Source organism: Aquila chrysaetos, chromosome W, assembly GCF_900496995.4.
Source record: "Aquila chrysaetos chrysaetos chromosome W, bAquChr1.4, whole genome shotgun sequence".
In the NCBI taxonomy this organism is placed as follows: domain Eukaryota; kingdom Metazoa; phylum Chordata; class Aves; order Accipitriformes; family Accipitridae; genus Aquila; species Aquila chrysaetos.
Genome location: NC_054457.1, coordinates 2,738,390 through 2,762,901, shown reverse-complemented (window position 1 = coordinate 2,762,901; position 24,512 = coordinate 2,738,390). Strand labels below are relative to the sequence as shown.

Genomic DNA, 24,512 nt, shown 5'->3' with positions numbered 1-24,512 from the left:
TCACTTGTCTTTCTTGGGTTTTATTTTCCTCTCTCTTTGTTATTTTTTTATCTCTTTTTCTTACAATTTAAAAAAAAAATATTATTTCTTTTAAATTATTAAACTGTCTTTATCTCAACCCATGAGTGAGTTTCTCACTTTTACCCTTCCAATTCTCTTCCCCCCATCCCACTGGGGTGGGGAGTGAGCGAGCGGCTGTGTGGTGCTTAGTTGCCAGCTGGGGTTAAACCATGACAACATTTCATGTTAGGAGGCAATCCCCACAGTCAGTATCACATCATAGCTAAGCATGCAGCTTGGTTCATGAGCTTGTGATTATGAAAGTGGCCTCTGGAAAAAGAATACAAAAATTACAAGTATTTATATTCTGATTTAATTATATGTATATAAATGGCTTCTTGTCTCAAAGGAGTTTCCTGATTGTGATACCGAAAAGCCGGTCGAAGAAACTCTCTCTAAGACTCGTTTTGGAGTTTTAGAAAGCAGGCATTCTTTATTGCAGCGCTGGATGCGCGGGGCATAGTTCCACCTAGTGTGCATGCCACAGCTTTAGCACAAACAGTTTATATAGAATAACTAATTGCATATTAATCAGATTGGTATACATACACATAAAAATGATTATAACTGATTATCATAGTACAGCCTACATCCGATCATGCGCAATGAAGGATCCATTTGAGTCGAAGGGCTGCTTTTGCGACCACCGACCCATTTGAAGTTCTTGCTGGCTGTCCTTGAAGTCTTTATTCTTGTCCTTGTTCTTTGATCTTGAAGCTTAACGCAGCTTCAATCACATGTGGTCAGTTTCAACATTGTTCTCATCTAGCGTACAGGAACATCTAGTCATAAGAGCCAAGAACTGCCAAACTTAGGAGTAACTACCTCTACTAGTTAATTGCTTGGCTATACTTTTGTCTATTGTTTCAATCATAGTGTTAGTATAAGATTTCTAATGATTATTTACCAAATCTCACTTTTGCAGTCACCTAGCAGCAAACCAGTTTCCACAGCTGGTACAAAATATTAAACCCATCAAAATATTTAGACATGCCATACAGAATGTATGGAAATATGCTATCAATTGGGAGCGTGTAATAAATAAATAAATAAATTCATCACCATTTCATCTCCATGTTTACTGACAAGGGAATGAATTTGCTATATAACGCTGTAGTTAAACCTTTACATCAGGAAGTGAAGGAGCATGTAGGCAAATGGGGCTCCAGGCAAAACTAGGCTAGAACACAAGTATTCGGTATGGGATTGTGGAAGTAGAAATGCTAAGGCCTAAGTGGGCCTCTTGACTGCTTTCACCCTGTCTCCTGAAACAATAATCACTGTGTAACCTTCATGATAAATTAGTCCCTGCACTGAAGAAAGCAGACTCCAGACCGGCCTTGAGCAGTTCTGTGGCCTTGTGTATGTAACAGATATGTATAACTCACATCCTGTTATCTGTCTTATGCATAGCATCTCTAAGTATATATATGCCTTGTATTCACTTTACAGGGACAGAGTTCACATCAGCAGAGTCCATTGCTCTGCTGCTCTGTGTTCTCTCCTATAGCTATAGTAAATACACTGATTCTATTCTGACCTGATCTAAATTGTATTCCAGTTTTTCCATGACAAGATTTAGCCCTAATAGTCTAGCTATCCACATTCTGACAGAAAACAAAGGATTTTTAAGTACTTAGTACAAGAGCAAATCTTACCTGGACACTTGACTCTAGGCCAATGCGCTTCCTTGCCTTCCTGCCCTTCACAAGGCTTTTAATAGATCTTCTCCTCAAGTTAAGCAAGCCTAGCTCAGGGGGTGCTTGGCAGTCTAGAGCCGCTGTGCTTTTTTGCCATGCTGTCATCACAGGACACACCCAAGACTTACCGTGGCATGAGACTGCTCATGAATAATACATCTGAACTTCCAGGTATTCATTGCTTGTTTTCTTTCTGCCTAAGAAGGTTTTTCCTGGATGTTGACACAGAAAGCCCCATTACTGTCATTGAATGATTAAAGAGAAGTTGTTTGTCTGTATATTAGCAGTTTATTGCAGGTTGATCTTGCTCCCTTCCCCACCGCCCTTTCTGTGCTATAATCAGTTTTGAGGAGCTTATGAGGTTTCACAGTGAAGGCAAGAGAAAAAAAGGTAAAGCCATGGAATTCTCAAGTATAAAATCTGAGACTTTTAAACTACATTTAAAATGACTTGACTAGATTTCATGGTTACAGTGTCTCTTAAGTCTGTCTGCTACCTAGTGTAAAATTAAAAGTGGAAGAGTGCAAGGGAAGAAGGGAACAGTAGAAGCCGAAGGCTGAAAAATGGCTAGTGCTGTTGCACGTGAAAAAATGATCACTGTGTAAATGACCTTTCCTTAGGAAATTTTAAAATAATGAAATCACTTTAATATACCTCTAGCAGGTCATTCAATTAAAAAGGTTTTAAAATTAAGTTTCCACTGCTAAACAAACAAAATTGCAATGTATCTGAATTAGCAATGTAAATAGTTTGCTTAGGGGGTAAATGTGTGACCAGTGTGGAGTTAGAAACATGAAGAGGGAGATTTATAGGCCAAGGTTTTCAAATCTGTCCACCTCAAGGTAAGCTCTTAAATCTGTATGGAGGCCCTGGTCGTCTTTTTTTCCTCTACTGTTGACTTTTAAACTTGGGCAAAAGTGGATTTAGGCATAATAGTGTTGGGCCCATTCCACCTTATGATTTGGGTTCTCCACTTTTTTTTCCCTGTTGTGATTTTAAGACACTATTGACTCAGTTAAGCACTGAGTATTGCCCCGAGGATGAGGGGCAATCCAGAATATATCAGATTCCTCTCCTATGTCATGGACAGAGATGGGGGTCTTGGAATGAGATCCATTGTATTCATATTAGATTTCAGTTTTCATAATTCCTGGAACACATGTAGTTTCCTTTCACAGTACTATTTAAACTCTTGAGATACCTTGTTGTGGTTTAACCCCAGCCAGCAGCTAAGCCCCATGCAGATGCTTGCTCACACCCCCCACAGTGGGATGGGGGAGAGAATCAGGAGGGTAAAAGTGAGAAAACTAGTGGGTTGAGATAAAGACAGTTTAATAAGAAAATAGAAGAAAAAAAAAACACCAAACAAAACAAAAAACCCCAAACCCAATGAAAACAAGTGATGCAAAAAACCCCAATTGCTTACTACCATCTGACCGACGCTCCAATGTAGGGTCCCTCCCATGGGCTTTGAGCAACCTGATCTAGTGAAAGATGTCCCTGCCCATGGCAGGGGGGTTGGACTAGATGATCTTTAAAGGTCCCTTCCCACCCAAGCCATCCCATGAGTCTTCTACCTCCTCCCCTGCCCTGAGCGGCGCAGGGGGATGGGGAATGGGGGTTGTGGTCAGATCATAACAGTTCATCTCTGCCGCTCCTTCCTTCTCATGCTTTTCCCCTTCTCCAGCGTGGGGTCCCCCCCATGGGCTATAGACTTTCGGAAAAGTCTGCTTTAGCGTGGGCTCTCCACGGGCTGCAGCTTCCTTCAGGGTACATCCACCTGCTGCGGTTAGGGGTCCTCCACGGGCTGCAATGTGGATATGTGCTCTGGTGTGGACCTCCGTGGGCTGCAGGGAGACCACCTGCTTCACCATGGTCTTCATCATGGGATGCAGGGGAATCTCTGCTCCAGTGCCTGGAGCACCTCCTCCCCCTCCTTCTTCACTGACCTTGGTGTCTGCAGAGTTGTTTTTCTTCCCCCCCCTCACTTCTCTCTCACAGCTCCTGGGTAGCGGTTTTTTTTTACCCTTTCTTAAATACATTATCATGGAGACGCTACCAATGTCGCTGCTTGGTCTTGGCCAGTGGTGGGTCTGTTTTGGAGCTGGCTGGAACTGGCTCTGTCTGACATGGGGGCAGCTTCTGGTGCTTTCTCACAGAGGTCACCCCTGCAGATCTGTGCTGCCACCCCCCACTACCAAAACCTCCCCATGTAAACCCAATGTACAAATATTTTTTTACCCTACAGTTAAATACCTTAAATTTACAAATATCTCTGCTTTTGTAAGCTGCGCTGTTCATTTGTTTTTCTTCTTTCTAGTAAGAGTTGAAGATATAGTGTGGCCAGCAGGAGCAGGGAGGTGATTGTTCCCCTGTACTCGGCACTGGTGAGGCCGCACCTCGAGTACTGTGTTCAGTTTTGGGCCCCTCACTACAGGAAAGACATTGAGGTGCTGGAGCGTGTTCAGAGAAGGGCAACCAAGTTGGTGAGGGGCCTGGAGCATAAGTCTTATGAGGAGCGGCTGAGGGAGCTGGGCCTGTTTAGTCTAGAGAAGAGGAGGCTGAGGGGAGACCTTATCGCTCCCTACAACTACCTGAAAGGGGGTTGTAATGAGGTGGGTGCTGGTCTCTTCTGTCAGGTGGCTGGAGATAGGATGAGAGGAAATGGCCTCAAGTTGCGGCAAGGGAGATTTAGGTTGGATATTAGGAAAAATTTCTTTACTGAGAGGGTTGTCAGACATTGGAATAGGCTGCCCAGGGAAGTGGTTGAGTCACCATCCCTGGAGGTATTCAAAAAGCGAGTAGATGGGGTACTTCAGGACATGGTTTAGTGGGCATGGTTGATGGTTGGACTCGATAATCTTGAAGGTCTTTTCCAACCTAAATGATTCTATGATATCACAGTGGTGTTTTTTAGGACAGGAATGTAGATGTTAAGATCTGGTCTGTGTAAAAAAAAAGACTGGTTATGGTTATTCCATAATAGCTGTTGCAGTTTTTTTAAAATTACTCAAAAAAGAGAAGAGTAGTTATCCTTAATAAAATCATTTAGAACAGGATTCTCATAGGTAATTGTAATGATATAGTGACCTTTTTCCAATGTAGGTACAGCCTTTTCTGCCGTGGTTGATGACAACTTGAAAATTTGTTGTTTTAAGAAGCACAAGTGCTTTCACTTGAATGGTGTGTTGATAGTTGCAAACCTTTCTAATTATGAGCAAGTGTCTTTTATGCTGAAGGGAATTGAAGTTTAGCTGTAATTGATCAGCTGAGACAGTGTTAGTACTTTAACACAAAGGTATTCTGGTTAGGTGCTGCAAATGACATGGTTTAATGTGTGTATGTATGTGTGTTGATATATAGTTTTCTTTTTAAAAAGCACTCTGAATTGCTCATACTGACATTGTTTTACTTGAGATTTTTTTTTTCTTTAGTTTACAATGGTACCGGCATCCTACTGAAGAAGATCTAAGGCTTCTTGCAGGGAAACAAAGAGGCAAGAGCAAAAAAGATAGGTAAAAACTTGTTTTAAGTTTTTGGTGTTTTTCTTGTTTGTTGTTGGTTTTTTAATCCATATAACAACTTTACTGGCAAACTTTTGGTTTGTGTGAGTCTAAAATTTCTTGCATATTATTGCCCTGCTTGCTTTGATTACCATAGCTCTGTACTGAACTGCGTTCTTTTGGTTTAACAGAGAGCTTAACATGCCCAAATTGTACAGAACTGGGTAATTCCCAGTCTCCAAAAGTGGTCTGTGACATTACTAATTTGATGGCAAGAATTTTCTTAATGAATCTATTCATTTAGATGAAGACTGAGAATAAGAATCTTATGTACGATTGAAGCTCTTCTTCTTGAATCAAGGTGAGAAAGATTTGAGTATATTAGTTGAACACAGGATTACTGTGAGCCGCCACTCTTATGCAGCTGTGAAAAAGGTAAATGTGCTCCTAGGATACATTAGGTGAGGTATTTCCAGTAAAGAGAGAGGGAAGTGTTAATCCTGTTGCACAAGCCCACTGATATAGAACTTTATCTGGATTACTGTGTACAATTCTGATCACTCATGTTCAAGAAAAATGAATTCAGACTCAAACAGATGAAGAGAAGGACTGCTAGGATGATCCAGGAAACAGAAAACCTATCTTACAAGAGGAGGCTAAAAGAGCTTGCCTTGTTTAACCTAGCAAAAAGAGTCCGAGAAGGATAGGATAGTTGTCTATCAACTTAAGCTGGAAACAGATCTTCAGTCATGAAGCTCTGGAACAGCCTCACCAGAAGTGTAACTGGGGCAAGAACCAAGACTGAGCTTGAGGTGGTGGAGCTTGCTATGTTTATGCAAGATTTCTGAATTGGCTATGTTTAAAACAAATACCCGGTGACTTGCTTTTTGGTGACATAGGTGGTTTCCTTTGTGTTTGGGGTTTTTTGTTTGTTTGTTTGGGGTTTTTTATTTCAATATAAACTGCTCTCTTAAAATTCTTAATATCTAACTTCTGTGTTAATTCATAAACTGCACATATAACCTGTTCATCATAAAATCAAAGCATTTTTTTTCAATTTCTTACTTAAGCTACGTGGGTAGCAACCTTATTTGCCAAATGTTGGGCTAAAAAATTAAGCCTTTTCTTTAATATATAATGCTTCAATATTACACGTCACAATATTCTTTAATATTCAGAAAATCATTTTATCCAAGTTTTCTGTAACAAATTGAAGCAAAATAGTTAATAGTATTACAATTTATAACTGTGCATTTAACCAGTGATATTTATTCATATCTAAAATAACTTCAGTTGCATAACTATAACTTTAAGTTACATGTTTCACCAATATGAACCTTAAACAGGAAAACACAATTGCATTGCCAAATATAATTGCACTTTACACCAAATGCCTTTCCTCAACCGTGGCAATCTTCTGCCATCCAAAGCATGCATATTCTCACTTTCACCAGGGTAATCGTATGCTCTCTGCTGTGTGGAAGTATGGCATGTTAATGCATACTTACATATGAGCTTAAATTTTGTAATCTTGGAAAAATTTACTGTGAAGCTTGGTAGAAAACTGTATCACAGTTCACCTATTTGCATTAAGTCCTTTTTCACTTGTTAAACTTTTGCATGTAATGTTTCAAATGTGGTGCTACGTTTTCATGTCTACGCAGTCAAATTCTGTTGGTGTAATTTAATTATTATGATTGGTGTATTTATCATAGTACATTAATATCTAACCAAGAAAATACAGTTTTAATACGTGTATGTAGTTGTTTGTAATAAGGTAAATTTTATTGACAGATGGATATGAAACTTCAGAGGGAATCAGGATGGTAATGTGGAGACTTAAATGCTGCTTTCTTTACTTTGCTATTGTAACAATAGGATGTATAATAACCTTAATTTTCAGTCAGTGGATATACCTCTGTTCTCCGAAGAAGCTGCTTGTCAGGGCAGGCCCAAGACAAGAGACAGAGACATAAGATTCAAAGGCTCTTGCAGGCAGTAGCTTGGAGGGGCTGAGCTCTGCCTGCTAGCCGGTTTTATTAGTTCTCCTGATAACACAACAATGGCAGCTGAAGACTTAATATTTGCAGAAGATCATCTCATTTGAACGGATACCTATGTAACCCCGACGCTATCTATCTATCTCCCCCCAGGGTGTGCCCCCACATCCTCTAGTGGACCAAACTTAGCAGGATAACGGGTGCCCAGGAACCTCTGGGCCATGACCCACCCAATCAATCAAATACTGCAGGGTACCCCAGGATATCCTGGAATCCAAAATAGCCCAGACACGATATTCCCTCTGGCCCTGCACCATAACTGGAGATGGAGGTAGAGGTTGCCACTGGAAGGGATCTGGGTGAACAGGTTTTAACAGGGAGACGTGAACAATGGGTGAACATTGAGAGCACATAGAAGGTGCAGACAAAATGCAACCAGATTTTATACAGGCCCAGGTAACGGTGGTCCAACTTAGAAGAAGGATGCACAGAACAAACATGTTCACCGGACAACCAAACATAGTCCCCAACCACAAAGCCCGGCGCTGGTCACCGATGACTATCTGCATAGTCTTTGTAAGCAGCCTTTGCTTTTCCCAGCTGCTCTTGAAGAAACAAATGCGTATACTGCAACCGCTCAAGGGAGCCCTCAGGAGAAAATCCCTGGACAGCCACTGGAGTAGCTGGGTGGTCACGGGGATGAAAACTGTACTGTGCATAAAAAGGGGTCTGCTGCGTGGAAGAGTGGACACTGCTGTTATGTGCAAATTCTGCCAACGGTAACAGAGAGACCCAGTCATCTTGATGTTAATTAATATAAGTGGAGATACTGCTCCAGGATCTGGTTTACCTGCTCCATCTGACCATTAGACTGTGGGTGATAAAGGGTGGAAAGATGGAGCTGGACCCTCAGCAAGCCCATAAGCTGCCTCAAGAACTGGGCAGTAAACTGGGCCCCTTCATCCATCACCACGCTATCTGGCAGACCATGACAGTGAAGCAAATAGCTGCAAAACCAAGTGTGCAGTCTGAGGGGCCGTGGGCAGCCTCTTTAGCGGAACAAAAATAGCTACCTTTGTAAACAAGTCCACCACCACAAGCACCGCTCGCTGTATGCCCCTGAGACACAGGCAAGTCCACAATAAAATCCATTGAAATAATTTGCCATGGCCGCTCAGGAGTTTGTAAGGGTTGTAATAGTTCCCGTAGCCTCTACATCAGTCTCTTGGCCCTGGCATGGTCATCGTGAGCCTGAACGTAGCTTGCAACATCAGCGTGCACCATAGGCCACCAGTAGCTCTGTGTGACTTGATGCAGTCTTCTGATGACCACCGTGCCCCGCTGTCAGTGTGTCATGACAGCGCTGAAGGACCTTGTGTGCGCAGCGGGTCGGCAGGGATATACAGCCACTCATCGCGATACAGACAACCATCCTTCTCCTGCAGATTCTGTGAAGTATCCCCTGCCCAAAACTGCATGGCCAAAGGACCACCAGCCATCACACCCCGATGCACAGAACCAAGGTATTGGCTGGCACAGGCCACAAAAAAATTTTTCAGAGGGAAAAAAATGACAGGGGAGCAGATCTGCCTCAGCATCTCCTGCTGAGGGCTTCCTGACGTGACAGGGCATCTGCCCTGCCATTCTGTTTACCCAACCTGTAGGTGACAGTAAATGGAAACCGAGAGCAAAAAGTTGCCCAACAAGCCAACTGGGAGAGAGGCACTTCAGATTCCTAAAATATTCCGGATTTCGATGGTCAGTCAGAACCAAAGGGGGCTCAGCAGGACCCACAAGAAGGTGCCTCCATTCAGCACACGCCTCCCCGATGGCCAACAACTCTTCATCCCAGGCATCGTAATTCCGCTCTGCGGCAGTCAACTGGCAGGAAGAAATAGACACAAGGATGAAGCTGTCCATCCAGTGAACCACGCTGAGAAAGTACTGCCCTGGATGGCATGGGGCAGAAGCATCTGCCTCCAACACAAAAGGATGACTGGTATCCGTGTGGGCCAAAACCGGGGACCGTCGTAAATGCCTGCTTCAAGTCATCAAAGACCCCCTGAACCTCATGTGTCCACTGAAAAGGGACACCCTTATGAGCCAGTGCTGTGAGCGGAGCAACCTTTTGAGCAAAATTCCAAGTAAAACACTGATAAAAATTAGCAAAGCACAAAAAGCACTGCACACCACACACTGTCAAGGGAGACTGCCAACAAAGAAAGGCATCAATCTTTTTCATGTCCATGCTCACGCCCTCGGAGGCATTGAGTAACCCAAGAAGTCTATATGCTGTTGGAGGAAGGCATAACTTCTCCAGCTTTGCATAAAGGCAGTGACGCCAAAGGCGGGAGAGAACCTCTCGAACATGAACAACATGTTCCCTCCCACGTCCTCGAGTAAACTAAAATGTCATGCAGATGTGCAATGACATAATTGTCCAACAAGTCACAGAAAATGTTGTTGACACGCCCCTGCTAACCTTTCAGGGCTTTTACACAGGCCAAAAGCTATCACACCATACTCAAAATGGCCATACGTGTGAACAAAGGCCGTTTTCCACTCGTTGCCCTGATGAACACAAAAAAGATTATAAGCCACTTAAGTAAACCAGCATGCCCTCTGTAAATGCTCCAACAACTCAGGAATGAGGGGCAGGGGGGGGTACTGGGTTCTTGATGGCAATATCATTCAATCCCTGATACTCCACACGTGGCCTCAAGCTTCCATCCTTCTTTACAAAAATTATAGTGGCACCAAGGGGAGGGAAGTGGAGTATTGAATAAAACCCCAGTCTAAACCATCCTCAGTATAAGCCTTCAAGGCCACCATCTCTGGCTGTGACAGAGGGCAGATATGGCCCGAAGGGAGAGGGAGCGTCTGGGAACAGCTCGATGGAACAATCGTACACCCGATGGGGGGTGGTGGGGGGTGATGGTTAAGGTCTCTGCTCGCTTTTGCTCAAAAACGTCCAAAAAAGTCCCTACATTCTGGCGGCAGCGCCCCCAACAGGCCAGCAGGTGGTTTCGGGGGAGTTGGCGCTGCCGGCACAGGACACCCGGCGGGCACTAGGGCCTGCTCGGAACCCTGGCCAGCACCGCCACCGGCGCCGGGGGAGAGCGCTGTACCCCCGCCGGCTGCGGCGGGAGGCAGCAGCACCTCCCGCACTTCACCCACAGGAAGGTAAATTCATCTCTGTGCCCAACCGACCACCGGATCGTGCCGGACTAACCAAGGCGTGCCCAGGATGATTGGATAAAAGGGGCATAGAGGGGACAGAAAAAGAAACAAAACTCCCAACATTCCTGGGGCGACGGAGAGCTGCAAGAGCGGGGTCTGCCACTCAGTGGGACCACCGCCGGCGGGTTTTCCCGTCAGTAGCAAAAATAGGGCAAGGGACAGATAGGCGCTCTATTGGCGCACGAGCCTTTTTTACAGACTCTGCAGAAATCATATTCCTACAAGAGCCAGAGTCCACCAGGGGCCTCAGCAGCGACCGCTCTGCCGTCCGGGAGCGGAAGCGAGACCGACACCGTGAGGAGCGGGGGCACCTGGGCTCGCCCCATCTACACCGGCGGCGACTGCCTTCTCGCGCTGGCCGGAGCTGTTTCTCGACCCCCACAATACCAGGGCGCTGAAAGGGACAATTCGGAAAACGGTGGGAAAAATCCCCAAACTGTTCCCAAGGTAGCCAAATCAACCGTCTCCTCGGCAGAGTCCTCAGCAGGGGGAGAGGGGGGACTGGGCAAACCCTGCCCCGATTTGCAATGGGTTCCACCCCGCCGCGAGCAGCAGGGCGGAGGCGGGCAGGGCGGACTCGGGGAGGAGCCACCGCGTTTCCGAGCTCCCGTCCCGGCCACACGGGCCCCACCCCCGGCACCGCCAGCATGGCGTCTGCCTCCCCGCCAAGCGGGGGGGGGGAAGCCGGGAGGGAGCGGGGGCCCGAAACCGGAGCAGAACCAGGCAAGCGCAAAAGCTGCTCCGCTTCAGAAGCACGTTTAGTGGCAACCTGCAAAATCTTCCGGCGCCGGCCTTCGGGCTACCTCTATACGAACATCGCCGGCCAGGCCATGAATATAGAGGGGTAACAAAAGGTCACCCCCCCCAATTCAGCTCCGACGACATGCGCAGGAAATCTGCGGTGTATTCTGCCACGCTCTGCCCCCTCTGGCGCAGACTGAGCAGGGGGTTAAAAAACCGGAACGGAACAAAAGCAAGCTGGCCTTCGCGGGATCACCAGGAAAAGCATTATCCCAATTGGAAAACATAATCTAACTTCATATTCTATATTCTAAGACGTACTTTTGTTTGTACCGTATTTCAAAGACTATTTAGTAGAACTAAAAAAGGCCAACAATGATGACTAGAAGTAAGGCTTTCCACATAAGGAGGAGTAGGCTAAGATTTACTAGTCTAGGAACTGATTGAGGGACAGTTTTGCTAGAGGTATGTATCCACTTTGCAAGAAGGTGGATAGGGAGTAATAAACTTGCTGCCATGTTATACAAGGAGATGCTGAATTAAATTAGAGTAGGTTTAAGCACTTTTTAATTTGGGACACAACTTGTGGAACTTGCTGCTACAAGATACCTTGAAGGTCAACAGATTTCAGGCTGGTTCAGAAAGGTATTCAACAAATTCATGTCACTTATTAAAAATGATGGTTTCAGAGGTTGCAGTCCCTGGCTCAGGTTATCCCCAAGTTGCTTAATGCTGGAAGCCAGGAAGGGTTTAGCAGTGCAAGGATCAACCTTTGCTTGCCTTATTCTTTCCTTTGTATAAGCAAGTAGCCACCTAGTATGATAGGAGTAAATGGATCTTTGTGTGATTCTTTATGAAGCTTCTGTACATTGCTGTCATGCTGTGGCGGGAGCGGTTAAAACCTGGAACGCAGGTTTGAACCCTGCCTCTGCCATCACGATGTACTTAACTTTCTCTGCCCAGCTTAACTTTGCTTTGCCCAAAGAGAGCATGCTGGGTTATTACTTTTTAAATTGTATTAGTTTTCTAGGATTACTAATAAAGTGATACATTTTGGGGGGGCTTATTTTCATAAGCAGGATATGAACTAAGTATGGTATTTTTACATGTTTCCCTTTAGATTGGAAAACTATCTTAAATTTGTCTTTGCTTGATGGCTAGTAGGATAGATCTTTCGAGGATCTAGGTTAGTCCAGCTCTGGTGACATACTTGCTAAGCACCCTATTGTGACAAAAGGACCCAATGCTAGTTTGAAAATTTGATATTTATTTTTTCCTAACAACTTTGGTTATCTTCTGAGATCGATTATTGCTTGTTATTTCCAGTGAATGATCAATAAATTAACACTCCCAAGTATGTCTTACTCATTCACTTACTTTCAATCCAAAGACTTTAACACTGCTGTCTTTTAGTCTACTGGCCTAGACCTCAACTGAAAAGTCTCAAATTAGCTTTGATTTTCTTCAGTGTATTTCTATGGCAGGGTGGATATGTTCTGCACTGTACCTGTAGTCATATCAATAAACTGTTAAGGCTGGGGGGAAACCAGTTGGAACACCTGTCACAAAAATTCGTAACTGGCCCGTGCCAACCGAGGAGAGAGGCTAGGACGCAAAGTATCGAATTATAAGGGTAAATATTCATGCGCATGAAGTGTCCCAGCCAAATTGGGGCACCCTGGATGAGGTTTTACACGGGGTTCTTATATCCTTCAAACATTCAGGTACAACACGATTTGACTAATCACTAACACCCACACTACCGATTGCTAATCATAGGAAAACTTTGCAAAGCAACTATATTTCTGCAGCATTCTTGCTGCTTGTCTATTGATCCAGACGTCCCTGGAGTCAGTCTTGCTATAGTTACTTATCTATGATGCCAGACGACGTTGGGAGGGGTTTCAAGATGTGTCAGAGGGGCTAGGATGCTGGCGTTATCTTGGTTGTCCAGGGGTATCCTTTATCCTTCATGGACAGCTCTAAGCTTCCAAGAAGCAAAGTCCTTATTTCCAGGGCCAGGCTGTCCTTTAGTTTGTTTTACTTAAGCATGAACGATACCAAAGTCTCCAGTAAAATTCCGCTACCTCATTACATCACAGTGTATAATGTGAGCTAATATGTATATTAACAAAGTTAATACACTTTCATACTATAAAGACTGATTGATATAATAGTTAGGAAAGTGAATTTTTCATAACATGCCCTATAGCTTCCTTCCTGTCTGAACAGTGAAGCTTCCTTTCAGAGGAAAACGGTGTGTTGGAGTAGATGGTGCCCCACCAGATCCTGTCCTAATACGTACTCAGGACATAACATATAGATGACATTTAGACCTATATGTGTAACCACAGTAGTATTTCAGAGGCTTGCAAAGTAAAGCTAATAATTATTGACATACCTGGTTGTTTCTCAAGGTATGTGCTTATTTGAACTTGAATTAATGCTTTTACCTAGCTAGATGAAAATGTTTGTACGTGGGGGAAAAAATGGTCTGCATACTACTTAAATCTGAAATGCTATTATATAATGAACAAGTTAGTTTTGTTGTATCTGTGTGTATTTTATTTATTTACTTTTTTTTAACAGAAAATATAATGGTCATATTGAAAACAAGCCCCTAACCATTCCAAAAGACATTGATCTTCATCTGGAAACAAAGTCTGTGACTGAAAGGGACACTATAGGTAAGAATACGTGGATGCAAACAACAACATATTATAACAAATATATCCTGATGTTGTTTTCTATCGAGTGTTTATTTGCAATAAATACTGGAATACCTTTTTTCAACAGATAATGAAAGAATAACAGTACAACTGATTATAAAGAAAGAAAGTGAGAAAGCAAAAATTAGGGCTAAATCTCTTTTGTTGTTCCATGGGTGACATCTTAATAGCAGTATTAGAAAAAAGGATGAGTAGGTGAAATCCAGCATAAAGCACATCTATTGCTGCATTAAGCATCCCTAGCAATATGAGACAACACCAAAAGGATCACATCACTCAGTGTATTTGAAACAGACATAAAAATAGCTTTGTACAATAACTGGCAGATGTTGAAACACACTTTCTGCTCTTCTGAAATAGGAAATGTACTGTAGCACTGAAACCTAGTTCTTTTACCCACACATCTGAAATTTTGAAGTAAAATATTTAGAAACCAAAAGTAACGCTGCAGAAATACACAGCGTTTGTTTTGAAAGTTAATGCGCTTTTTTATAAATGGTAATTTTTGACTCCTTAAACATAACCAATTTTTCTGTTACATAGAAGTCATATATGGATATGTATACATGTGATACATATTTTCCTCCTAGCCACATTTTTATATGCATGCATTGTATGCATAAATATAGAAAGCAAGCAAGCAAGCAAGTGTCGTGGTTTAACCCCAGCCAGCAACTAAGCACCACGCAGCCGCTCACTCACTCCCCCCCCCACCCAGTGGGATGGGGGAGAAAATCGGGAAAAGAAGTAAAACTCGTGAGTTGAGATAAGAACGGTTTAATAGGACAGAAAAGAAGAAACTAATAATGATAATGGTAACACTAATAAAATGACGACAGTAATAATAAAAGGATTGGAACGTACAAATGATGCACAGTGCAATTGCTCACCACCCGCCGATCGACGCCCAGCTAGTCCCCGAGCGGCGATCCCCCCGCCCCCACTCCCCCCAGTTTATATACTAGATGTGACGTCACATGGTATGGAATACCCCGTTAGCCAGTTTGGGTCAGCTGCCCTGGCTGTGTCCCCTCCCAACTTCTTGTGCCCCTCCAGCTTTCTCGCTGGCTGGGCATGAGAAGCTGAAAAATCCTTGACTTTAGACTAAACATTACTTAGCAACAACTGAAAACATCAGTGTTATCAACATTCTTCTCATACCTAACTCAAAAACATAGCGCTGTACCAGCTACTAGGAAGACAATTAACTCTATCCCAGCTGAAACCAGGACAGCAAGCAAGCATAGTGCTGAGCAGGAGATGTTGCAGCTTAAATTATCCAGGACAGTGCTGAAAAGACCTGTAACAGAAATGCACAGCTTTTTAAAACTGGCATGTAAGCAAAGCATTCACGATTTTCAATTAGTGTTATTTGCTTCAAGTAATAGCATTAATGGGTCTCCCCGAGAATAAAACAAGCATCAGTTTATAGATACTGATAGAGTGTAGGGTTTAAGTATCTTTAAAAAGTTATATATGCAAATATATGTTTGTGGTGGGTTGACCCTGGCTGGGTGCCAGGTGCCCACCAAAGCCGCTCTATCACTCCCCCTTCTCAGCTGGACAGGGGGGAGAAAATATAACAAAAGGCTCGTGGGTCAAGATAAGGACAGTTTAATAAAGTGAAAGCAAAGGTCGCGTGCGACAGCAAAGAAAAACATGATGTTATTCTCTGCTTCCCATCAGCAGGTGATGTCTAGCCACTTCCTGGGAAGCAGGGCTTCAGTACGCGTGGTGGTTGCTCCAGAAGACAAAAATGCCCCCCTTCCGTCTCCCTTTACTTAGCTTTTATATCTGAGCTGACGACATATGGTATGGAATATCTGTTTGGTTAGTTTAGGTCAGCTGTCCTGGTTATGTCCCCTCCCAAGATCTTGCTCAGCCCCAGCCTGCCGTTGAGGGGGGGCAAAAATGTTGGAGAGACAGCCTTGGTGCTGTGCCAGCGCTGCTCAGCAGTAGCCAAAACACTGGTGTGTTATCAACACCTTTCTAGCTACTGATGCAGAGCACAGCTCTATGAGGGCTGCTATGGGGAGTATTAACCCCATCTCAGCCAGACCCAATACAATCTCCACCCCTTATTCCATACCATTTGCGTCATGCTCAGGTCCCACATAATTTAATACAGATATCTTCTAACCACGCCATTGTATTTAATTCTCATTACTGAAATCCCTTCTTACCAACACTTACAACTGAAACTACATGCTTAAACCACTTCTATACCCAACATACAGATTTATACATTCTTATTAATTACTATCCCCTGTCCTTTAAGAGATAGATATTCCATGGGCTTCTTCCACTCCTCCAGATGTTCACACACAGGTTATGACTTGGGCCCCATCCGTCAAGATGAGTGGTCAGGACAGGAGAAGCAGTATGTTCGATCGTTGGGCACCAACACCGGCTTGGTTTGGGTCACCGATGCACTTGTCTGGTTCCTTGCGAAGTTCGCTCCTCTGCAGGTCAGGTCATTCCTGCTACAGTACTTCCTACAACATACAACTCACATCACAGATTATTTTTCCCCCAAGGTTAAATGTCCTTGAGGCACACACTGGGTCTCCCCATCCTTCCGCATTACCCACCAAGTACACCCAGGTCCCTGAGCAAAGGACAATCCCACGAATGGGTTTGCCTTTTCCCATGGGAGGAGAAATCCACACTGCCTTCCCCAGCCACTTCCCCATGTGCACTACGGGGACCTTATCTCCTCCCACAGTATGTAGGGGTTTTGTTTGGGCAGGACCAGGACGGTTAGCAGATCCTCTGGTGTTAACTAGCCAAGTGGCTTCTGCTAAATTTGTATCCCAATGCTTCCATGTCCCATTGCCTAGCGCTCTCAACATAGCCTTCAACGGTCCATTATATCTCTCAATTTTTCCAGATGCTTGCGGGTGATAGGGGATGTGGTACACCCACTCGATGCCGTGTTTCTTTGCCCAGGAGCTTATGAGGTTATTTCGGAAATGAGTCCCATTGTCTGATTCAATTCTTTCTGGGGTACCATGTCGCCATAGAATTTGCCTTTCGAGGCCTAAGATGGTGTTTCGGGCAGTGGCATGGTTTACAGGGTATGTTTCTAGCCAACCAGTAGTTGCTTCCACCATGGTGAGTATGTAGCGCTTGCCTTGGCGTGTTCGCGGCAGCGGTCCGATGTAGTCAATTTGCCAGGCCTCGCCATATCGAAAGCCGAGCCGCCGCCCTCTGTTCCAGGGAGACTTTACTCTGGTGGCTCGTTTGATTGCAGCACATGTTTCACATTCATGAGTGACCTGTGTGATGGCCTCCATGGTCAGGTCCACCCCTCAATGTTAAATCTAACCAAATAGTTATTTCAAAATAAATATCAGACTTTCATTGAAATACCTGAGTTCAACCAATTTCACGTTTTTGACATCAGATACCTTGTAGTCAAAAGACAAATGCTCAGTAATATTCTGTGACTCTTTAACCTCGTTGACGTAGGAAGGTGTTTGAGAGGGTGTGGTGGGTTGACCTTGGCTAGCCACCAGGTGCCCACCAAGCTGCTCTATCGCTCCCCCTCCTCAGCTGGACAGGGGAGAGAAAAAATATAACGAAAGGCCTGTGGGTCGAGATAAGGACAGGGAGAGATCACTCACCAATTACTGTCACGGGCAAAACCAGACACGACTTGGGGAAATTAATTTAATTTATTACCAATCCAATCAGAGTAGGATAATGAAAAATAAAACCAAGTTTTAAAACACCTTCCCCCCACCCCTCCCTTCTTCCCGGGCACAACTTCACTCCTGATTTCTCTACCTCCTCCCCCACAGCGGCACAGGGGGACAGGGAATGGGGGTTGCGGTCAGTTCATCACATGTTGTCTCTGCCGCTCCTTCCTCCTCACACTCTTCCCCTGCTCCAGCATGGGGTCCCTCCCATGGGAGACAGTCCTCCACAAACTTCTCCAACATGGGTCCTTCCCACGGGCTGCAGTTCTTCACAAACTGCTCCAGCGTGGGTCCCCCACGGTGTCACAAGTCCTGCCAGCAAACCTGCTCCAGCACAGGCTCTCCACAGGGTCACAGCCTCCTTCGGGCGCATCCACCTGCTCCGGCGTGGGGTCCTCCACAGGCTGCAGGTGGATATCTGCTCCACCATGCACCTCCATGGGCTGCAGGGGGACAGCCTGCCTCACCATGGTCTTCACCATGGGCTGCAGGGGAATCTCTGCTCCAGCGCCTGGAGCATCTCCTCCCCCCCCTTCTTCACTGACCTTGGTGTCTGCAGGGTTGTTTGTCTCACATATTCTCACTCATCTCTCTTCCGGCTGCTGTTGCGCAGCATTTTTTTCCCCTTCTTAAATATGTTCTCACAGAGGTGCTACCACCATCGCTGATTGGCTCGGCTTTAGCCAGTGGCGGGTCCGTCTTGGAGCCAGGTGGCATTGGCTCTATCGGACATGGGGGAAGCTTCTAGCAGCTTCTCACAGAAGCCACCCCTGTAGCCCTCCCCCCCCCGCTACTAAAACTTTGCCATGCAAACCCAATACAGAGGGGCAGTCTGCACTTCATTGTCAAGAATTGTTCTTTGCAATTCCTAGCATCTATGGGAGAAAGAAAAGCGCTCTCTTTTTAAATCACCCAACCTCCATGGAACACAGTATGTTCCCCAGAATGTTTAGGATGGCATTTACACAATGAGTTATTCCTATACAAGAGATGTTATCAAAATCTTGAAGAACAAACCATCAACGTTTTAAGTTTTGGGTTTTTTAAAGAAAAAGAGGAAGCAATTATATACAGTACATTAAATGATTGTCAATGAGCTTTTAATCTTAAACAGAGAATCAAAACTCTTACCTATAATTGTAGCTAGACTTCAGTGGATAACCATTTTTTATCTTGATTTTGAGATCTAAATTAGCCATGATTTTTTAAGTTAGCAGGTTAATGCATAAAAGCTGAGATGATAAAATAGTGAAATCTTGTAACCTTATAAATTACTGAGTGGTAATCCAGTATCAAGCAACAGAGGTGAAGAGTGAAGTTCAGGTTAAAAGGAGAGGTTGCTGAGTGAAAAAATAAGTGGCTCTTAACTTCGATAATCTGGATCTAGATTGGATCTAGACCTCAATTATTTGAAAATAATTTTAAATTTTCATCCCTTTTTGCATATGTCGGTAATTGCCTTAAAATATCATTGTACTTTTAAGATTTGCAAACTTGTATTTTTCAGCATTGCATTATTTTCCTGAATATCAGTGGCTGGTGGATTTCACTGCTGCAGCTACAGTTGTGTATGTGGTGACTGAAGCCTATTGCAGTATCATGAAGCCCTCACAAGAAATGAATATCAGTGTAGTGTGGTGTCTGCTTGTCTTGGCCTTTGCAGTGTATCCTTTACTGTTTTTTTAAAATAATTCTATCTGTTCCAAATAGCTTACATCATTCTTCAATTCATAGAAATCTGTGTATTGTTGATTTGCAGAACAAATAAATATATATTTATCACTGCCTCTGCCTTAGTCTTTACTAGGAAGACTGGCCTTCAGGAATCCCAGGCCCAAGAGACCAGAAGGAAAGTCTGGAGCAAGGAGGATGTACCCTTGGTGGAAGAGGATCAGGTCAGGGAATACTTAAGCAAACTGGACATACATAATGGGCCCTGATGGGGTGCACCCATGACTGCTGAGGGAGCTGGCAGATGTCATTGCTAGGCCACTCTTGATTAGCTTTGATCGATCATGGCGGTTGGGAGAAGTGGCCGAAGACTGGAAGAAAGCAAATGTCACTCCTATCTTTGAGAAGGGCAAGAAGGAGGACCCAGGGAACTACAGGCCGGTAAGCCTCACCTCGATCTCTGGGAAGATGATGGAATAACTAATCCTGGAAACCATTTCCAGGCATATGAAGGACAAGAAAATCACCAGGAGTAGTCAGCCTGGCTTCACCAAGGGGAAGTCTTGCTTGACCAACCTGATAACCTTCTATGATGAAATGCCTGGCTTGGTAGATGAGGGGAGAGCAGTGGATATTGTCTACCTGGACTTCAGGAAGGCCTTTGACCCTGTCTCTCATAAGATCCTCATAGAGAAGCTGTTGATGTATGGGCTGGATGAGCAGACGGTGAGGTGGACTGAAAACTGGCTGAATGGCTGGCCCCAGAAGATGGCGATCAGTAGCAGTGCAAAGTCTAGTTGGAAGCCAGTGACTAGCAGTGTACCCCAGGAGTCAATACTGGATCCAGTCCTGTTCATCATCTTCATTAATGATCTGGATGATGGGGCAGAGTGTACCCCCAGCCAGTTTGCTGATGACACCAAACTGGGAGAAGTGGCTGATACACCGGAGGGTCATGCCGCCATCCAGAGGGACCTTGACAAGCTGGAGAACTGGGCTGACAGGAGCCTCATGCATTTCAACAAGGGGAAGTGCCAAGTCCTGCACCTGAGGAGGGATAACCCCATGCACCAGTACACATGCTGGGGGCTGCCCAGCTGGAAAGCAGCTTGGCAGAGAAGGACCTGGGGGTCCTGGTGGACACCAAGTTGAACATGAGCCAGCAATGTGCCCTTGCTGCAAAGGCGGCGAATGGTATCCTGGGCTGCATTAGACAAAGTATTGCCAACATGTCAAGGGAGGTGATCCTTCCACTTTATTCAGCACTGGTGAGGCCACACCTGGAGTCCTGTGTCCAGTTCTGGGCTCCCCAGTACAAGAGAGGCCTGGACATACCGGAGAGAGTCCAGTGAAGGGCCACGAAGATGATGAAGGGTCTGGAGCATCTCTCTTATGAGGAAATGCTGAGAGAGCTGGGACTGTTTAGCCAAGAGAAGAGAAGGCTCGGGGGGGAAATCTCATCAATGTATACAAATACCTGAAGGGAGGGTGCAAAGAAGACAGAGCCAGGCTCTTTTCAGTGGTGCCCAGTGACAGGACAAGAAGCAATGGGCACAAAGCGAAACACAGGAGGTTCTATCTGAACATCAGGAAACACTGTTTTACTGTGAGGGTGACTGAGGGAGGTGAAGCAGAGCCTGTCCTTTCTAGAGCCTCTACACGATGACAGAGCTGCTCTATCAAGGCTTGCGTCTTCTCCCATATCTCACCCAGTAACGATCCCAGTTCCCGTGAATACTGTGACTCAAGCTGTTGTATTCGCTCCATACACCACTGCAGAGCTTCCACAGCATCCTCTGCAGATGCACCTGCAGGGGCTTGGGGACCAGACATCTTCACCCAGTATTCCCAGTGGGGAAGTTCTCTCCAAGCTAGTTGTCAGGGCAGGCCCAAGACCAGAGACAAAAACATAGGATTCAAAGGCTCTAGCAGACAACAGCCAGAGAGGCTGAGCTCTGCCTGCTAGCCGGTTTTATTAGCTCTCCTGATAACACACCAAGGGCAGCCGTAGACATAATATTGACAAAACATTGTCTCCTTTGTTTGGATAGCTGTGTAACCCTGACATCTTACTTTTTCCTTGTACTTGAAGTGAATTAGCAATGGCAAGACATTCTGACACGCTTCCTTTTCTCCTGTATATAATTGATATATGTATGTATGCATGTAGATCTTCACACTATGTACATGGAAGCTTTGTAAGGTAAACAGAGAATCTGGGCATGAATGCTTACTTAGTCCCTGCTGAATTCAAAGGAATGGATTTTGATTAATTTTAGCAAGGGAAGAAACTTCAAAGTTTTTGCAATTTGGTGACAAGTTTATTGTGGTGTTTGATGCAAAATATAGTTCCAAAACTACTGTGAAATACTGGTTTTAAACTCACTTGTAAAAACCAAGAGTAAGCACATTTAATAATTGATTAGAGCTGCATGAAGCTGTTCCCTAGAGATCAGGACACACAGAACATCAGGAAACACTTTTTTACTGTGAGGGTGACTGAGCACTGGCACAGGTTAGTGTGGCCAGCAGGAGCAAGGAGGTGATTGTTCCCCTGTACTCGGCACTGGTGAGGCCGCACCTCGAGTACTGTGTTCAGTTTTGGGCCCCTCGCTACAGGAAAGACATTGAGGTGCTGGAACGTGTGCAGAGAAGGGCAACCAAGTTGGTGAGGGGCCTGGAGCACAAGTCTTATGAGGAGCGGCTGAGGGAGCTGGGGCTGTTTAGTCTGGAGAAAAGGAGGCTGAGGGGAGACCTTATTGCTCTCTACAACTACCTGAAAGGGGGTTGTAGTGAGGTGGGCGCTGGTCTCTTCTGTCAGGTGGCTGGAGATAGGACGAGAGGAAATGGCCTCAAGTTGCGGCAAGGGAGATTTAGGTTGGATATTAGGAAAAATTTCTTTACTGAGAGGGTTGTCAGACATTGGAATAGGCTGCCCAGGGAAGTGGTTGAGTCACCATCCCTGGAGGTATTCAAAAAGCGCGTAGACAAGGCACTCCAGAACATGGTTTAGTGGGCATGGTTGATGGTTGGACTCGATGATCCTGAAGGTCTTTTCCAACCTAAATGATTCTATGATTCTATGATTCTATAGGTTGCCCAAGGAGGTTGTGGACTCTCCCTCCTTGGAGATACTCAAAAGCTGTCTGGACATGGTCCTGGGCAACTGGCTCTAGGTGGCCCTGTTTGAGGAGGGGTGTTGGACCAGATGACCTCCAGAGGTCCCTTCCAACCTCAACCATTCTATGGGTCTATGATTTAATATTTGGAAAAAGGATTGTGTATGCTAGTGCCGTTGTCAGATAATATATACGCTATACATGCTCTTTGGATATGCTGATATCAATGGCTTTTAAATATTAATACCAGACTATTTATGGAAAGCATCTTATGTATGTGAACAAAAAGTTAGTGCTCATCTGTAATGGTTCTAAACTAATTTGGTTTTGCCCAGCTGGGCGATCAGGAAGCAATTTTTGTACCAGAAAGTATTTAAATGTTGGGAGAAGTGTGCAATTTACTGCACACTTTTTGGTTTTGATATGTTTAGTCTGATGCTTCCTTAGCTGAATAGTACAATACTGTATACAATCATTTATTGCAAAGATGCATGCATGAATTCATATTTTTAGAAGAACTTCAAGATACTTATAATGAAGTTTATGTGAAAATAAAATGTGTAGACAGTTGTAGGCGCTGAGGCGGTACTATGTTTTCAAAGTTCTGTGAAAAGCTGAACTCCCCTCTGAAACTGAAGGAAACAAAGGCAGAGTATTTAGGAAACAAGCAATATCAAATCATAAAAAGAAGCAGCTGTGATGTACTGGAGAAAGCAGTATCGGACATTGATGCTTGTGTAGTAATTAGCTGGTTTTCAGAGACCAATCCAGACTTGCTCTTTGGGGAGGAAAGTTGCCTTTTAAAGATGTGAGAGGTGATGAAGCAATGTAATAAGGGCCTGGAAGAAAGTAGGTTATGGAGATGTGCGTTAGAAAATGAATTTGTGCAACTGCTCTGCTCCCTGAACAGCTAATAACCAGATAAAGTGGTAAGTTAGACTCAATATAGCACTTGAATATTCAAAATTGATTCCTCTGTGGAAATGCCTCTTCTTCCATAGAGATTCTTATTGTGATCTTTTTTGGTGTTAGCACTAGCTAGTGATGTCACGTAAACCCCTTGAACTCTGGTTAGTTTTTACTGACAGTTCTGGATATGCTTAAAGCTTGTCTGTACTTGATAATTATTGAAGTGTGTGCTGCCTTTACAATAAGGACAGTAATACCTTTTCCACGTAACCTGAAGTATAAATGATATCTAGAATTTTCCTTTTAATGAGTAAGAACTTAGATGGAGGAGTTGACTTGCATTATGAAATAACCGACTGGCAGTAGCTTGCCTCCAGACCAATTATTTCTCCATTGACTCTTATCTGTCAGCAGACAGATCCACAATCCAAAAGGTGGTTTTTCTAACCTACCAGGTGGTGACAGGAAAATTAGTGTCTGGCTCTTGCACACCTTTAATGATATTATAGCCATGTTACTAAGCAGCCTTTTTTTTATTTGGTTGGATGAAGTCAGGATTTCTAGTTTAATTGTGGCAGAGGGAAGGAGAGAGAGAGGAGCAACTGCTACTTAAGAAATCAGAGATGCAAGCCAACACCTTCAACTCCCATTTTGAGAATGAGAGGGAGGTTAATATAATTAATGGAAAAACAATTTTCAGATAGTATAACCATAATACACTCTTAAATTTACTGATGACAATGCCCTGTATTTGCTTCATCTTTCAAATAAATCTTGGGTGTAACCAACTTAAATAATACTACAGTAATTGCAACTCTAGGTGAAAAAGTTGTGAATTATATATTGGCATGGATTATGTAGGAAAATAGACTGCAACATTCCATTCTTACAGTGGTATTTAAATGCACTCCTAATCACTGCTTTAATTTGGTCATCAATTCAGAGGCAAAACCAAACACAGAAATCTAAAAGAATCGAGATGCATGGCTGTGCAAGCTTTTTCTGTCTCAGTACTGTGAAAATGCAAATACATATTAGGGTCTTTTCCTGATTCTTTCTTTTTGACCTGCCTTTTTTTATACGAATTGAGCCTAAATCAGTATTTTTCAGCCTTGTCCTAATCTGGCTCAAACATTTGA

At 44.2% G+C, this 24,512-nt stretch overlaps 1 protein-coding gene across 2 annotated transcripts in view; it reads left to right on the top strand.

Annotated features, from left to right (window-relative positions):
- The first annotated feature begins 13,532 nt into the window (after nucleotides 1-13,532).
- Nucleotides 13,533-24,512, top strand: part of LOC121232791 (transmembrane protein 161B-like) — a 74,484-nt gene continuing 63,504 nt past the window's right edge. For both annotated transcript variants that reach the window (XM_041121254.1, XM_041121255.1), the window contains exons 1-3: nucleotides 13,533-13,661; nucleotides 13,834-13,931; nucleotides 19,182-19,338. In XM_041121254.1, coding sequence (XP_040977188.1) covers nucleotides 13,585-13,661; nucleotides 13,834-13,931; nucleotides 19,182-19,338 — 332 coding nt within the window. In that variant the 5' untranslated portion in view covers nucleotides 13,533-13,584. The remainder of the gene's footprint in view (nucleotides 13,662-13,833; nucleotides 13,932-19,181; nucleotides 19,339-24,512) is intronic.